This window comes from Acanthisitta chloris, unplaced genomic scaffold (assembly GCF_000695815.1).
Source record: "Acanthisitta chloris isolate BGI_N310 unplaced genomic scaffold, ASM69581v1 scaffold20456, whole genome shotgun sequence".
In the NCBI taxonomy this organism is placed as follows: domain Eukaryota; kingdom Metazoa; phylum Chordata; class Aves; order Passeriformes; family Acanthisittidae; genus Acanthisitta; species Acanthisitta chloris.
This window is the reverse complement of record NW_008676746.1, coordinates 88,980-103,941: the sequence shown is the minus strand read 5'-3', so window position 1 is coordinate 103,941 and position 14,962 is coordinate 88,980. Positions and strand designations below refer to the sequence as shown.

Here is a 14,962-nt window from a genome sequence, read left to right as displayed (position 1 = left end):
GCCAGAGCCTGCAGCCTGTCAGGGTGACCGTTGCCTTAAAAGCTTGGACGGCAGTAAAGATGAAAAATGGGTTTGCCATTTTCTCCCCAGCTGCCCTCAAACTAATTATACACAGCAGGACTCAGAGGGCTGCTCCCACCACATGGCTCCCAGTCCTACCCCTGTGTGCCTACCAGCCACTGGCCAAGGGCTGCCTGAAGCAACAGCTTCCTCTGAGATCAGGGCAGCTGAAGGCTGGGGAAGAAACACCCCTTGGGCACAGTGGAGAGGCAGCAGGGATCCATGCCTGGAGCTCAGTTGGGGCAGAGTCTTCCCCACTTTAAGACAGCCAGGAAATCAGGCTAATAGCATCAGTCCTTCTCTAAAGTGCCCAGGAATGCTGACTCTGCACAAGAACCTGAAACAGTGGCAGGATACACTGAACTGGAAGTGTCCGAGAAGCTGAAACAAGGAGTGCTCCATATGAAATTTCAGCTCAGAGCTAGTTTTAAAGACTGCTGCTACCAGCTGACAGGAAAACTGAATCCTAGTTTCTGACCTTAACAAAAATCGTAGACGCTTTCTTCTAATGTTGTAAGTATAAAGCAACATGAAAAATGTGTAATACCAAAGCACCAGTTGTGGGTTGAGTCTAGCACTTCACATCTGTACGACACAAGTGTAAATCCACACTGATAAAGGAAAGTGGGTAAGCCAGGCCTTTTGTTTGAGACACAGCTCAGGGCTCCAGTGCATCCATAATATGAACTTCCCTCCTCGATACTCTCAGACTCTCTTGCCTAAAGTACTAAACCCAATCCTGAAGACAGGGGAAATGGACTGGTTTTGGTCCTCATTACAAAGTCAGCTCTCAGGAAGGCTATGCTGATGTTTCCTGACTCAATTCATGCAGATTGTGCTACAACAGCAACACACCAGGTTAACTGCAAACCCAGCGAAGGCTCCTGTGAGAGAGGAATGGTTGGGACCCTTCTAGAAGAGCCTCCATCCTGAAGGACTGGGCTGCAGGGAGGCTGATGGAAGAGGAGGATCTGTGACTTGTCATGTTCCCTATATCCTGTTTGATAAGTGATGCCCAAGAGAAGGAGAATTCAGAACAGGGGGACTGGAATCAAAATCCAGTGGGTCAGATGCCTACATGAAGGTGGGGGAAAAATATGGTGCATGTTGGTATCTCAGGTCCTTCCCTTCAGCTGATACCATACCTCAGCTGCCCTGCCAGCCTGCTTTACCCCCAGTCTCAGCTACAGGCAGGATCACGCCCATCGAGGTGGAAATCTCAGCCATTCAGAGGATTTATGAAAAGTATTTTACTTTTGTCCCCCTGAAATTACATTATTCTCCTCTTTTATCTGTCTTAAGTGGCAGGAGAGTGTGATGTTAATGAGATGTACAAAGGCTTTTGGGTAGCTGAACAGTTTTATAGTCCCACATTGATAAATTATACCATTTGTCACTGTTACCACATTAATGTTTCTTCCCAAGATCAAAGTCTGGATTTGCTGTGTTAAGTGGTGCTGTCCTCTGCTAGGCAGCACCACGTATTACCTCCCGAGGAAATGCCTTGTGATTCTGGATTTTTACATTCACACTTTAATCACACCCTGACTCTCACAACTGCTGATTTCCACCTCCACATGCAGAATGTAAGTCATTTTTCAGTATGGATTTTCTCCTCGCTACCTGTGTGAAAAGCCTGAATATCCTGTTTCAGGACAATCACTTTCTTCTGGCTCTGAAAAGCTGCTTCTGCAGTAAAGAATACAGACAATTTCCTTCCTTCTAGAACCCTGGACTCAGTCATGTTAATTTACATTTATATAGCACCTTTCATCCCTGAAGATCCCAATGCACTTTACAAACACCCCCTGTCTGTACACAGAGCCTGTACAAATAGACACTGCTCCATAAACACACAACAGCGGTGCCATCACCAACCACCGAAACACATCCTTCTGTGTATACTCCCAGCACACTCATGGCAATCCAGCTCTGCACACCATACAGCATATCACCATCAAGGAGGATAACACGGCAGCGTGATTCAGAGGCACAGTGTTTCCCTGTTGGGGAAGCACGAGAAATCGAGACAAGCAATGGAATGGCTTTACAGCCTGGGTGACTGACAGCTCCTTGGCACTCTGCTGCATAGGTTAAAATGAGGTAAAGACTGATCTGTGGTGAACCACATCTCACTGTCTCTGTGCTGTCAGTGCCTGCAGGAGTCCAGGCTCGCTGCTCCCTTCCTCTGATGGGTGACCCTCAAGTAGCTTGTTTTATAAAACTGAAAAGTACCTGCTTGCTTTGTAATGAGAACATAAGGGGGAATAAACCCTCCTCCCCAACAGCAGTAGTTGCCTGGCTCCTGCCAACCTGAGGATGGAGAAGGGAGATCCCCAACATACCTGAGACACCTTTTTGACCACGTCACTGCCCACGAGGAAGCCCTGGGCGTAGGAGCGTGCTGCGATGAAGGCTCGGGTTGCCTTCACCTTCAGGTCCCTGGGAACTTCCCCGAAGGGTTTGTGCTGCTCCGCGTGTTTCACCATGCAGTCCAGGTACTCATCTGTGATATGGTACTGGGGATTCATCAGCTTGAAGAGTCGCTCCAGCAAGCGTGTCCAGAACTCGTTGAGGGCCTCTTCCAAGTTGATGTTGGAGCTCCGGTAGTAGCGGCGTAACTCGCTGTACAAGTCCTTGAAGACCTTCATATTTTGAGTGTACAATTCTCCATACACGCTTGGAAAAGCATCGTAAAGGGCTTTTTCTGACTTGTTCAACAAATCTTGGAAATAACCTGAAAGACAAGAAAAAGGAGAGGTGATGTATCAGTTGGACAAGCTGGAATCCAACAGGCTGTGTTGTTTGGCAGCACAAGTGAATACCCTGAGAAAACAGAAGGGCCCTAACAGAGCTTTTCCTCCAATCAACCTTACCCATACTCTTGGACTTGAGCCTTAGCTGAGAAGATGGACTGGGACTTTCCACCTCCTCTGGCAGCCTCCCCATAACCCAAAACTGAGTTTCTTCTCTGAGAGCATAAGGTGTCATAGTGTTACTTACAGGTTTTCTTTTACAACTGGCATTGCTTACACATACCACAACTTGCCACACATTGTTTCCACAGCCCTGGTGAGTGCCAGCCCTCCCCAGGGATGTCCCAGTCAGCCCTGGCCAAGGCAGCCAGCCTGGCAGTGAGGCACAGCCTGCAAAGCACGTGCCGAAGTCCCTCGTGCTGCGACAAGAACAGGCACATCTTGGTGTGTATTTGAAAACAGGGCTGTACTCAAGTGTTTTTGAACTGAGGCCAACATTATCATGTCCAAGGTTCTCATCCCATTCTTTGACTTGGATGTGCATCCTGCTTTTGTTCCAGTCTAACTAACTAAATGGTTTTACCCCCTCGGCTCAGTGGTCACAGATGTGACAGAAACACGACTCTCTTGCTACATAGAGCAGAGTAAAGATGACAGGTTTGACTCCTCCCTCACCAGCATCCTCAGGTATTTCTGTCCTCTCGACTGCCAACTACCTTCAGGCTGAGACTGCACAGTGGGGAACTCATAGCAGGACCAGTCTGATTCAATTTATTGATTTACATAAGCAACTTTAATCATCATTTAAGTCAGTGAGAGCAAAAATAATTTAAATAATAATTTTAATTGCAATTACCTTTGTTCTTTTTAGGGCCTTTTTGAAGCAAACCTGATTATACTATTCTTTAAATCTAAATTTCTATTTTTTTGTTTCGGTGATGCATGATAAGCTCTAGCTGGAGAGAAAGTGTTATTCAATTAAAATCAAACAGCATGTATTTAGGTATATAAATTAACTTCACTGTGCTAGTGAAGAAAAGAATTAAAAGCTTCTGAAAAATGCATATTGCATGTACAAAGCTTTATTGAACAAAGTATTTTTTGAGGGAATGGCACTGACTACAATTAAAAACCTCTAAAACTGTAGAACTAGTGAAGCTCAGTTCCATGGGTCTTGTTTATATTCACAGACTGGTAGGGCCATACAAGCTTTCCTGCATTAATTATCTCTCATTGGCTTCTCAGATTTGAATGAAGCTCAATCTCAACAAGTGGATCAACCAAATGAAAAGACCCTCTGCATCTGCACCACAGCTGCTAATACTGAAACTTCTTGTACCATTTTAACAAAGCCTGACCTCCTCCAGCCACAATCATGTGCTGCTTAAGCACACGATTGTTTTAAATTTGATTTCAGTGCTTTTAAAAGATTGTAAGCAAACTAGGTCTTAGCAGAAGCCTGGTTTAATCACTTCTTCAGAAAACAAAACCTTGTTTTCAAGTGCACTTTTGGAAGAAAATTGTTCTTATTCAACCTGCCCTGGTTGGCAGCTTGTATCTCCAGCCACAAATGACTGATCTGCATGTGTTTCTACCTCTGCCCCACAGACACCAGGCTGGCAGGGCACCTAAGCCACCTATGAAATGACCTTGTAACGGGGGTTCTTAACAGGAAAAGACAAAAGCTGATCCCATCAACAAGTACTTTGCTAAAGGACTTCAGTTTAATAAGAGCTGCTGCAGCATGTGCCATCCTAGCACAGCTTTATCAAGGCCTTTCCCCTGGAATCTCAAGACAAAGGCTGACTCGAGCCCTGCCCTCTCCCCAGGTCCCAACTCCCAGTCTCCTGCCCCAGCTGCCAGACTGGAGCTCTCTCCCAGGGTAGAATAATCTTGGCAAGTGTTCCTGTTTCATACCTAGCACCCACTTTGGTAACCCTGATTCTCTGTCCTCCTCATAGACCACTCTGCTGCTGCAAAGTGCTCAGGTGCCTCCCTTAGAGCCACGGCTCTGTCCCCAGCACAGCAGCTGTGTGCACCTACTTCTGGGAAATTCTGCCTACTCCATCAACAGGTGAGAGGCTCCAAGAGGATGAATTCCTCTGTGAGCTTCTCATCCAGCATTTCTCTCATGCCCTGGTGTCATACACTAGCCTGGGCTGAGGAGATCTCAGTGGGGCAAGGCAATGTCTGGGCAGTCACAGCCCTGAGCTCACCCACCACTCTGGCACTGACTGAGGGCTCATCCTGCTGCAGTGTCACCTTGCCTTGTTGCATGGGCACCTTTCCCTGCAGTATCTCCCTAAGAGGCTCACCCCAGGACTCACAAGCCAAGCAGATGACTGCCAGGCAGATGGTTTGTCCTGGCAGGATATTTTTCTGGATCTGACTAATCTGAGGTGGCTTCATTTTTCTGTTATCACAGCCTTCCTACCTGTACAACGAGCAGAAATGGGACTCACCTCCAACAGACACAAAAAACTACCTTTGTAAGTTTCTCTGATGCTGATGAGGTATCTAAAAGCTGCTCTGTATCTTAATGTTTCACTCCAAACACTGCAGGTTGCCTATTCACAATTTAATTAAACTGAGCTCAAACTCTCTTTCTTGTATAATCAGTGTTCTTTTCTCTGTGACAAGAGACACTAACTGAACAAATTGCACAGCAATCCAGGTACGACATGCAGCTTTGCACTCACAATCAGGAGGAAGAAAACACCAACAAACACAGCACAATTTGTCAGTTCAAGGTAAAATGACTTTCTTTGTATTGCTACAGGAGAAACAAGACGTATATATTCCTGTCAAAAAATTGGAAACTACTCTCAAAAAAAAGTCCAAGCTAATTAAGGGCTGATAAACTGTTACTTCTCACCCAAGTGAGAGAACACCAATTACAGCCAACTCGTTTGTGGCTGGTTCTCAGAAAGTTCTTCTAGATTTCACACACTGAAGGAAAAAAATAATCTGCATTAGCTAGAGAAAATTAATTAGCAATTAAGTCTAAATGTGTTTGTGACGAATGGCTGACCTGGCAAGGAATTTAAATGTCCATTTTGCAGCATTAGAAGGCACAAAGAAGTGACATTTGTCAAGAGGGATGCACAGAAACTTGTGCTAACTGCCCTGGTCCTTGGCACAATGTCAGCCAAGATCTCAACTAACCCTGCATCTTCTCCTTAACACTCCCTGCCTGCTAGTATCTAACCGTTCAATGCATTCAGACATGTGTCATAGATTAAGGATATGCAGGGTCTTTGAACAGGTGAGTCCTTCCTCACCATTGCCAGCCAAGGGATTCACAACACTGCCAAGCCACTGGGTGACTTTCCAACACCAGGACTTCAGACAAATCAAACTCAATTTCCCCTGGCCCAATGCAAGGCACAGGTCCTCAGCTGAAGCCACTCCTACATGAAACATCACCTTTCACACTCTTGCTGCAAAGTATTCAAAAGAAAAATAAAATGAAATGGGAGTCTGCTTTATTATCATTATTGTCTCTCACTTCCAGGCTCAGAAACAAGACAACTGCCTTTGCTCAAAGGAACTTTGCCTTCTGGCAGAGGCCAGGCCTGAAAAGTCTATCTCAAATACAAAAATGCCATAAAGTTATGAGCAAAGAAATTAAAGGTTTTTACAACTGAGACAATTCTGCAACCTTGGTTGCTGTTTCTCTTCCTGTTGCAGTGACAAAAACGTCTTAGAGAATGAAGTTTTCAACCAGAATCTATAACCTTTGCATTCAAGAGAGATTGTAAATCCCCACCCATTCCCCGCTTCACAGCTTCCCAGTGTTCGCAGCTCATATTTTCACAGTTTCCACATTTTCACAACTCTGGATTCAAATTGGGAAGCTGTGAACAGCACAGCAGGGACCAGCAGTGTGTCTCTGAAAATGGAAAGTTTTGAGTTTCTCCCTCCTCACCACCCCCGAGCAGCAAGTACTTATCTAAACTCTTTGATACCATTTGATCACTCAACATCTGGAACACACTGGGGTTTCTTCCACTAATATCATGAAGGAATGGGAATGTATGTAGGAGGGAATGAAGAGGTTACTGAAGGAAGAACACCCAAATGCTCTTCAGGCATGCAGCAGAGCAGACTTTCTTCAAAACCCATCACATTTTAGAGGCATGCTAGGAGAAATATGAGAAATGGAGAAAGGTGACTGAATTACTTCTTCTTTGAATATTATTAAAGCCTCAAGCAGAAAACTGCAGCACAAAATGTCTTACACACAACTGGAAAGAGTAGTTCGAGATCAGAGGAGATGAGGGAGGAAAACACATTGCTCAGATGTTGTCTTTAATTCCAATATCAGATGTTAAGAATAAAGCTCTTCCTAAGGCAGGTTTAGCATTGGATGACTGGATCTGGTGAAGACTCTGGGCAACCACCTCTACCTACATCTGGAATTCAGTCATAAGAGGAGGGAAAAGCCATCAGGGTGCAGGGCTCCAGGAGGAAGGATGTGCATGGCAGGTGATACCTCCAGCCCATCACTCTCCCTTGGAGCTGCAAAAGCAGCACACAGGGCTCTGCCCTGCCTCCACCTTTCACCTCCAAGCTCTCCCCTTCTTTCTTCCTCCATACAAAGCAGACTGCTCCACCCCAGGACAGCAAAATTCAATTTTGCTTATGCTTCCTATAAACCTTGAGCTGTCCCTGCAGGAGCTCCTAATGACTTCTGAAGCATCCGCATAGTGCAGCAGTGCTGCACAGCCTCAGAGCTGGTGTTCTTCTGAAAATGCTGCAAAAGATTTTCAGCCATGGGTGAGACGAAAACTCACCCACTGGTCGGTCAGCTCTGCATGGTGAGCTAGGTTTGTGGTCTGAGGGCCTTGCCATACAGCCATGAACTGCTAGGACAGCTAGACATGGGGGCAACGATGTGAGGAGGGAGAATACAGTTAGATACTGTATTATAATTTCTCATTTTTGAGCAAGCACATGAGCCTGTGCTAGAATTCAGGCAGGGCTAGAGCCATGGAGCATCTGTGCAGCTCTGGAGGAAGGTCATGTTTCAAGACTGGACTAAGAACAGAAGAGGAAAATAGACCTGTTCTGTAGTGTCCTGAACCCCAGTAAAAGCAGGGAAAGAAACAGGGTGGGGATGTCTGCTAGAGCAGAGCTCCCTCTCGGTGCCAGCCCTGTTGGTCTGAGGCAGCATTTTCCTGGCCTGAGTTTAATACACTGCTGCACTTCCCAATACCAATTTGCTTCTCCAGTTGGTTCTAATGCTGCTCTTGCAGTCAAACTACTATTAAAAGAGAATAATTCAGCAATAGATTTAAGCCATTAAAATCCAAATCTAATGCATCCACGTCTATTTATTCACTTCAGCATGTACAATGATATTTTATTTATAAAATTGTTATTACTCATTACTAATTTAAGTACTACCCATGGGTTGCTGAAGAGCTGATATCCATCCAACAGCACCCATATACTCTGGCTTGTACCTTAGGTGAGTGCTGCCTCAGGAAATAACCATAGTGAGACTGAGTGACTTGGGCTCCACGTGCAAACAGCCCTAGGGGGTCACCTCACCTCTCTCCTCACAGCTTCACACTCCTGTGAAACTGCTGCTCTAGTGTAGCTGTTCCCTCAGTCCTGAACCACCCTGGAGAATGCAGTCCCTCCCTGCTGTATTCTGGATCACTCTCATCTACAGCATTCCTCTCCATGTCCCTGTTTGGTGGCTGCAATCTAAGAGGCATCAGGACAAGCCAAGACTCAGATTGCAAAAAAAAAATGTCCAAACAAATGGAGATAAAATTAGCTTTTAACTAGAAGTCAAAGAATGAACATTGTGAGCAAATGTGCCAGGATGCAAGAAGTATGATGTCTTTAGGTAATACCACTTCAAAACTTTTAGTATTTGCTCCAAAGAGCCATTTGACTGATATCTTCTGTGTACACTGTGTCCTGTGTGTGTGCTGAGAACTGCATGGGAACACAGGACTGAAGAGATGTGTGGGTCAATGAGACGAATGCCAGCTCCAGCATGCAAGCATCGATTTTGTACTCTCCTAAACCTGCTCAGTGCCCAGTACAAGAGCACTTAAGAGATTTTGACCTCACTCCTGCTGGAAGGCTGTTCCAGAGCAACTCCTCAGCTGGGTGGACTTCTTAATTTCTGGTCAAAGTTCATTCTTTATCCACTCTATTTTTGCCAGTGCGTTCAGTTAAATGACAGTTTCAACTATTATTTTTGTTTCCCGATGTTTACTCTCTGAGACATTTACACAGCAAGTCCCACACTTTCTCAACCTCCATGCTGCCTTGCTACACAAAAGTACTTTCCCTTCTTTATACCTGACAGACTTCTCCAGTCCTCTAACTCACTTCACTAGTTCTTCTCTTCACCTCTTCTGCTAGGCATTAACTTTTCTTAACTGTGGGTGGTCAGAACTACAAACATCATCTCCCTTTCTTCACTGGAAGTAACACTGTGAATACTGCAAGGACTGCACTTGCCGTTTTCAAGAATGCCTCACATTAGCATTTCACAGACTTTCTGCCACCAAGGTACATCCCTAATTCTCCCCTTTGCAATTTCCAACCAATTAGTCCCCAGCCTAACTCTGGAACATTGAATTACATCCTATTTCTATTATTTTGGTTGTCATGGTTATCCACTATCCTCTTCAACAGTGACAACTTTTCCCAGCTCTGTGTCACCAATTAATCTCATGAATGCATTTCCTACCACTTGTGCTGGTTTTTAATGGGGCTCTTAACCAGGCTGGGGTCTAGGTCTGTCTTGAGAATCACAACTGGGACCTCCCTCCAGCCCAGCAGCTCTTCTTTCAACACAATATATTGCTGCCTCTCCCTTAGCTAGTTCACCTGATAATTCCTTTACTAATTTCCATCTTCTTCAGCTTAATTAACTACTCAAGACACAGATGCAAATGTCCTTGAAGTCTCCTGAGATAGATTAGTTGATAGAACAGACACACCATGAGCAGTAGTGAAAGCAAGAAGCTATACAGGATTTGACTGAATCTCTACAGTAGCTGCCTCTGTGTATGAGCAGAAGTTGGGCTGCCTTAAACTGCTTTTAGACTGGGACATACAGCACACAGCTCGTTTCTTGTGTTAGGGAAAAAGTGCTTTCTGAGAAAACAAAAACATTTTCCTGCATAAGAAAGTTGCTGTGGAATGAAAATCCATTTTGGAACTCAGGTCTGCTAGTGAGAGGCCTGAGAAGGAAGCACCTCCAGTCACTCCAAAGGAACTGCACTTTTTCTGCCAGCACTTGGATAATATTTTCCTTGGACACTGTTTTGAATGGCAGAGAGATGTAATTATCTACACCTATTTTTCCCTCTGCTTATTCCTCCTCCTCTGTTTCTACAATTTTCCAAGATAGTTTGTTTTTATCTAAGTCAAGCGGGACTGGATCCAGCTATCAAAACAAGGAGGCAGGAAAGTTCCTGAGAGGGAAGCTGGATATTCTGCTTGTCCTCCTGATGAGCACCACACTACCACTGGGGCCCAACAGGGTGTCACCCAAGGCAAGCCTGGGTGTCACGACCACAGCACTGAGACCCTCCCCAGCTCTAGCAACAGCTCTCTACAAAACACAGCTAGCAAAGAAACCACTTTAGGCTTTGATGATCCTGATGCTCTCAGTATAACCTTCCTGCTGTCCCCTGGGAACAGCTCTGTGCAAACCTTCAGACACCCCTGAACTCAAGTTCAGACAACTCTGCAAAGACAAGAGTCGCTTGGGGCTGAGGGGGCAAAGGAGACAAAATAGTCTGTGTGAGTAGCAGGACATAGAAGCAAAGCCTATACAGAGGTTGCAGTGTTAACAGGACTCTGCACTCCCCTCTTGTGAGCATCTGAGCCCCCTGTGGTATTGCCTTCTGCCTGGGAGCAAAAGAACAAGAAGGGAGCTGGAGCAAGTGGCCTGCACCTGCTCGGAAAGGGATTCTGGCACCACACAACACACTTGCAAACCCTGGGATATTAAATGCCACAGGACATACCACAGCTGACATCCAAGCCAGTTGCTTGGTAGCTCCTCTATTGTTTAAGCTTGGAATTTCCATGTTAGGAACTTGCTGCACTGCAACGTCGGGAGCAGGTGCCTGGGGTGAGGGTGGCCCAGCGGCCGCTCCAGGCTGCACACGTGGACATGCACATGTGCTTTGTGTGCAGCCCTGCTCCAAGGGTGGAATGACTGAGCAGGAGTGCAGCCCTGCTCCAAGGGTGGAATGATTGGGCAGGAGTCAGTTACAGAGGTGTGCCAAGGTTTGTGTGCCAATGATAAGGTCAGATGGGCTCCAGTGGTGCCACACAGGCACACGCGTGGCTGGAAACACTCAGAAGTTATATGTGACTGTGGCTGTGTCTGTGTATGAGACAAAGATTTTCCACATGGTTTCCTCAGATTTAGTCCTCTATCAAATTGCAACCCTGCTCCTTGTACATCTCCAGCCTACCTGGCAGAGAAAGAAGAGCTGTGCTGCAGGGTCCTGCTATAAGTAAACCTCCCGTAGCTGAAAGCCCTTGCAGAGGGGATTTGCTCTGTTTGCATCCAGGGTGGAAAAAGCAAATACAAGAGATGTGAATCTTAAGATTATTTTCCCCATGTGCTCTCCTGGCATCTGAGCTGGCAAAGGATTTTAATCACGGCGCCTTCTAAATATATCTGTGCTACAACCACAGACTTGGAGCAAATGATGAGCTGCAAATATTGCCCCAGCAGGCTCTTATCACACAGATTTCAGCACAACCTCTCTGTGAGATAAGAACTGGGAAGACATGTGGGTGGGACTCATCAAACGGGAGTCAAGCCTGATCTGGCGGCTCAGTCCTCACTTGAGGAAGAGAAGACACCTCCCCCTTTAGCAGGAGCTGAGCTTTTCTTTAGAGCCACTCCTCTCTCTCTGGACTGTAGTGGGAGTTGGGATAAGCGAGCTAGAGTAGGCTGAACTTTTGAATAGATGAAATTTTGTGAGATGAATTTTCCTCTCATTTTTTTCCCTTGAAGAAAGCCTGCATTTAAAGGCAAAGCAATGTGCACCACAGCTATCACTGAGAGGAACATGAAAGGCAGTAAAAGTAATTGCTAATACTGCCTGTTCCTTTCCAGGTTTATTCAGCAAATGCAGACCTGAAGGGCTCCATTTCTCTGAGAGCAAAATAAACTCAGAAGTATCTTACAATATTGAGGGTTGTTGGCAGTTTTAAAATGTGCAACATACACCCTGGATAAATTCACAGTACATTCCTGTGCAGCAGGGGTATTTTTCACTCCAGAAAGAAAAGTGTTCCTTTCCCCAGCTGAAATGAACAGCTGGTGACACAGAAATGTGGTTTCAGGCTGCAGATAAAAGGGAGAGGGCCAAGGTAAGCCCCCCGAGCCCCTGGCTGTGTGACCACATACCAGGCTGATGACAAACTGCTGGGACATGGCATGAATGGGACAAGCAAGGGATTCACTTGTGATATGCCTGTGCAGGTGGTTGTGTTTCCAGCAACATCATCCCAATCAGCCTCGGTGTGGTTGAGTTTGACTTCCCACTCCTGTCGGCAAACATGCTAACCTGCCAGTGCACAGCCTTGGTCCTCCAATACACACTGCTGAAAGCTGAAAATAATGGAGCCTTGATACTTTACAATACACATATTCCAACTTCTTCCTTACTTTTAACCAATCTGCCACTAATTCAGGCTCTTTGCAGCATTATTTTATTTGAAAAAAAATCAGTGAATGATTACCTCTTCAGAACTAAATACATTTCTTTGTCTCAGAAAAAAAACCCAACCAAAAGCAGAGGAAACAACCCATGGTTTGTGTCTATTTTTGCCACTTTCTGCATTCAAAGAGGGACTTATTGCACTCAAGCATCTCCACTGCATAGTTTTGAAGATCAAAACTCCTTGTTTGAGTTTGCAAAAGCTGTGGTAGTGGAACAGAACTGACTTTGGCTTTTTATCTTCTTCATTAGTGCTGCCCTCCGCTCCAAGTGGCCTCTAGACAAATTATTTATTGTTGGGTTAATTGGATCATTTGGACCTATGCTTGCCACTGCATTTTTGCAGTATAGAGTATCTAAGACACATGGTCCTTGGATATCTAAGTATCCTGAGTATCTGACACGTGGGCTTTTCCCAAAGGAACAATGAGGATAGAAATTACCAGCTGTGGGGATAATATTCCAGACAGGCAAAGTTCCTCTGTTATTACTGCAGGAGTTTATCTAAGTCTGTATAAAGCTCTTAATCTCTAGTTCTCTCTCTTTCAATGACATCAGAAAATAACTTGTCTCTTTGTAAAAATAAATTGCTTATGATATTCCTACCCATGGAACCAGTATGAAAAGGTACAGATGAGAGAAGACAGCTAGTGTTAACAGGCAGCCTGAAGTACGCAGCATGTATATGCATCTGACAGCTGGGAGTGGAAAGAATGTACATGTAGATCATAAATACATGTCTGTTACTGCAATAATAAGCAAATTAATATAAATCATTCATTTCATATAGGTGAAACGTGGGTCTATTATATACGGCGACTCTAAAATAATATTAAGACATTATAACACACTTTTCAAAATTATGCAGAGTGTGAAGAATGGTGAGTAACACAGCACTCCCTCAGCTCTACAATGCATGGGGATTATCCTAAGGATAACCACATGGCACTTCTTTCCCCAGGAGCCTGCCTTGAAAGAAGCAAGTTCTAGCAGTTGTTAAGGAAAAGGAATTCATGTGCCCTGGCAGGTATTATATGAATAAATCCAGTAGCAGATTTTAGTTCCTGTCCCATCTGATGGCACCTGTTCTGTTAAACACCACTAACTTTACACTTTGCCCAATGATAAAAATCTAGATAGAGATGGATTTTCAAAAATCCTGAGCATTATTTAGTGACTTCTGTTGTAAAATACAAAGTCACTTATAAAGCAGTCCTAGAGAGATTTAAGTGTAGCTTACTCACCCTTTTTTTCTTTAAAGTTTTGTTTGTTAGTGCATTTAAAGGTTGTTAAGCATATACTGGCCTATAGCCATGCTGGGATAAAACCACTGGATTCTCTGAGCTCGGGAGCTTTGCTTGCCTGGAGCTCACCTGTGACCCCCAAGTAGCACTGGCCCTAGCCAGGGAAATGTGTTTGATCACTCACTCAATGTTAGATCACAGAAAACCAAACAAGCAACAAGACTTCCTTCAGCTCTGTCATCTCTTCTGACTGGATGGGCGGATGCAGATGTGGTACCAGAGCAGGAGGTGCAATAGCTCAAGTGTCCTAACCCTTGACTGGGTGTTGAAAGCCTTATGAATAGGATCAGTTCAAACCTAGAATGGGTCAAAACACTGAGACACCACAATCTAAGGACACCTAAGCTATCGCTGTACTTACTACTGAGTTACTACAGGCTGATTTTGCTGCATTTCATTGAGACTGAAAATAGTAAAAGGCCTTGTCCAATATTTAGACCTTTTTCAATAATGTTGAACATATTTTCTAATGGGCATATTTTTGTTTGTTTGTGGACTATACACGTTACATATTACTGGTTTGATTTATTACTTGTGCGTAAGTCTTTGAAGTAAAATTGCATCACGACTGTGACCAGCATGGAAGATCTGCCACAAAATCTATTTGCTCTGGGAAATTGCATGATGGAGAAAGTTGCTGTTCCATCCTAACTATGGCTTGAAACCCACCTGTCCCTCTGCTGTTCACCAACACTGTTTTCAGATGAGACACACTAGCTGTGTGAATGTTCCCAGCCCAACAATTTGGCTAAATCCCTGTGGATAGCCACATAGGCTACACCTGACAGTCATGTATAATGCAGCAGCAATCTACAAATATATGTCTAGGAACAGTCCTGCACCCTCCACTGTCACTCTATGTGAACAGAACAGAGGACATGAGTGTTTTCACTGGCCCATGTGGCACCTTCTCTTTGTGCCAACACTGCAAACCTGAACTACCCTGAACACAATACAGCCCTTATTTAGGGGCCAAAGTAAAGCAAAACAGAAACGAATATCGGCGTGTGATATCCCACCCCTCCCAACTGAGAGTGCTGCCCTCAGCCAGGGCTGACTGCCAGACAGTCACCTCCACACAACTTGTGGACATCTGAACCTCATCTGAAACTCATCTGGA

General features: G+C 44.9%; 1 protein-coding gene across 1 annotated transcript in view; it reads right to left on the bottom strand.

Annotated features, from left to right (window-relative positions):
- Positions 1–2,405: 2,405 nt before the first annotated feature.
- The window catches only part of LOC103803682 (glypican-1-like), a gene marked incomplete at both ends in the record, with an annotated part of 72,634 nt that continues 60,077 nt past the window's right edge, over positions 2,406–14,962 (bottom strand). The window contains one exon of the mRNA XM_009076255.1: positions 2,406–2,797. Coding sequence (XP_009074503.1) covers positions 2,406–2,797 — 392 coding nt within the window. The remainder of the gene's footprint in view (positions 2,798–14,962) is intronic.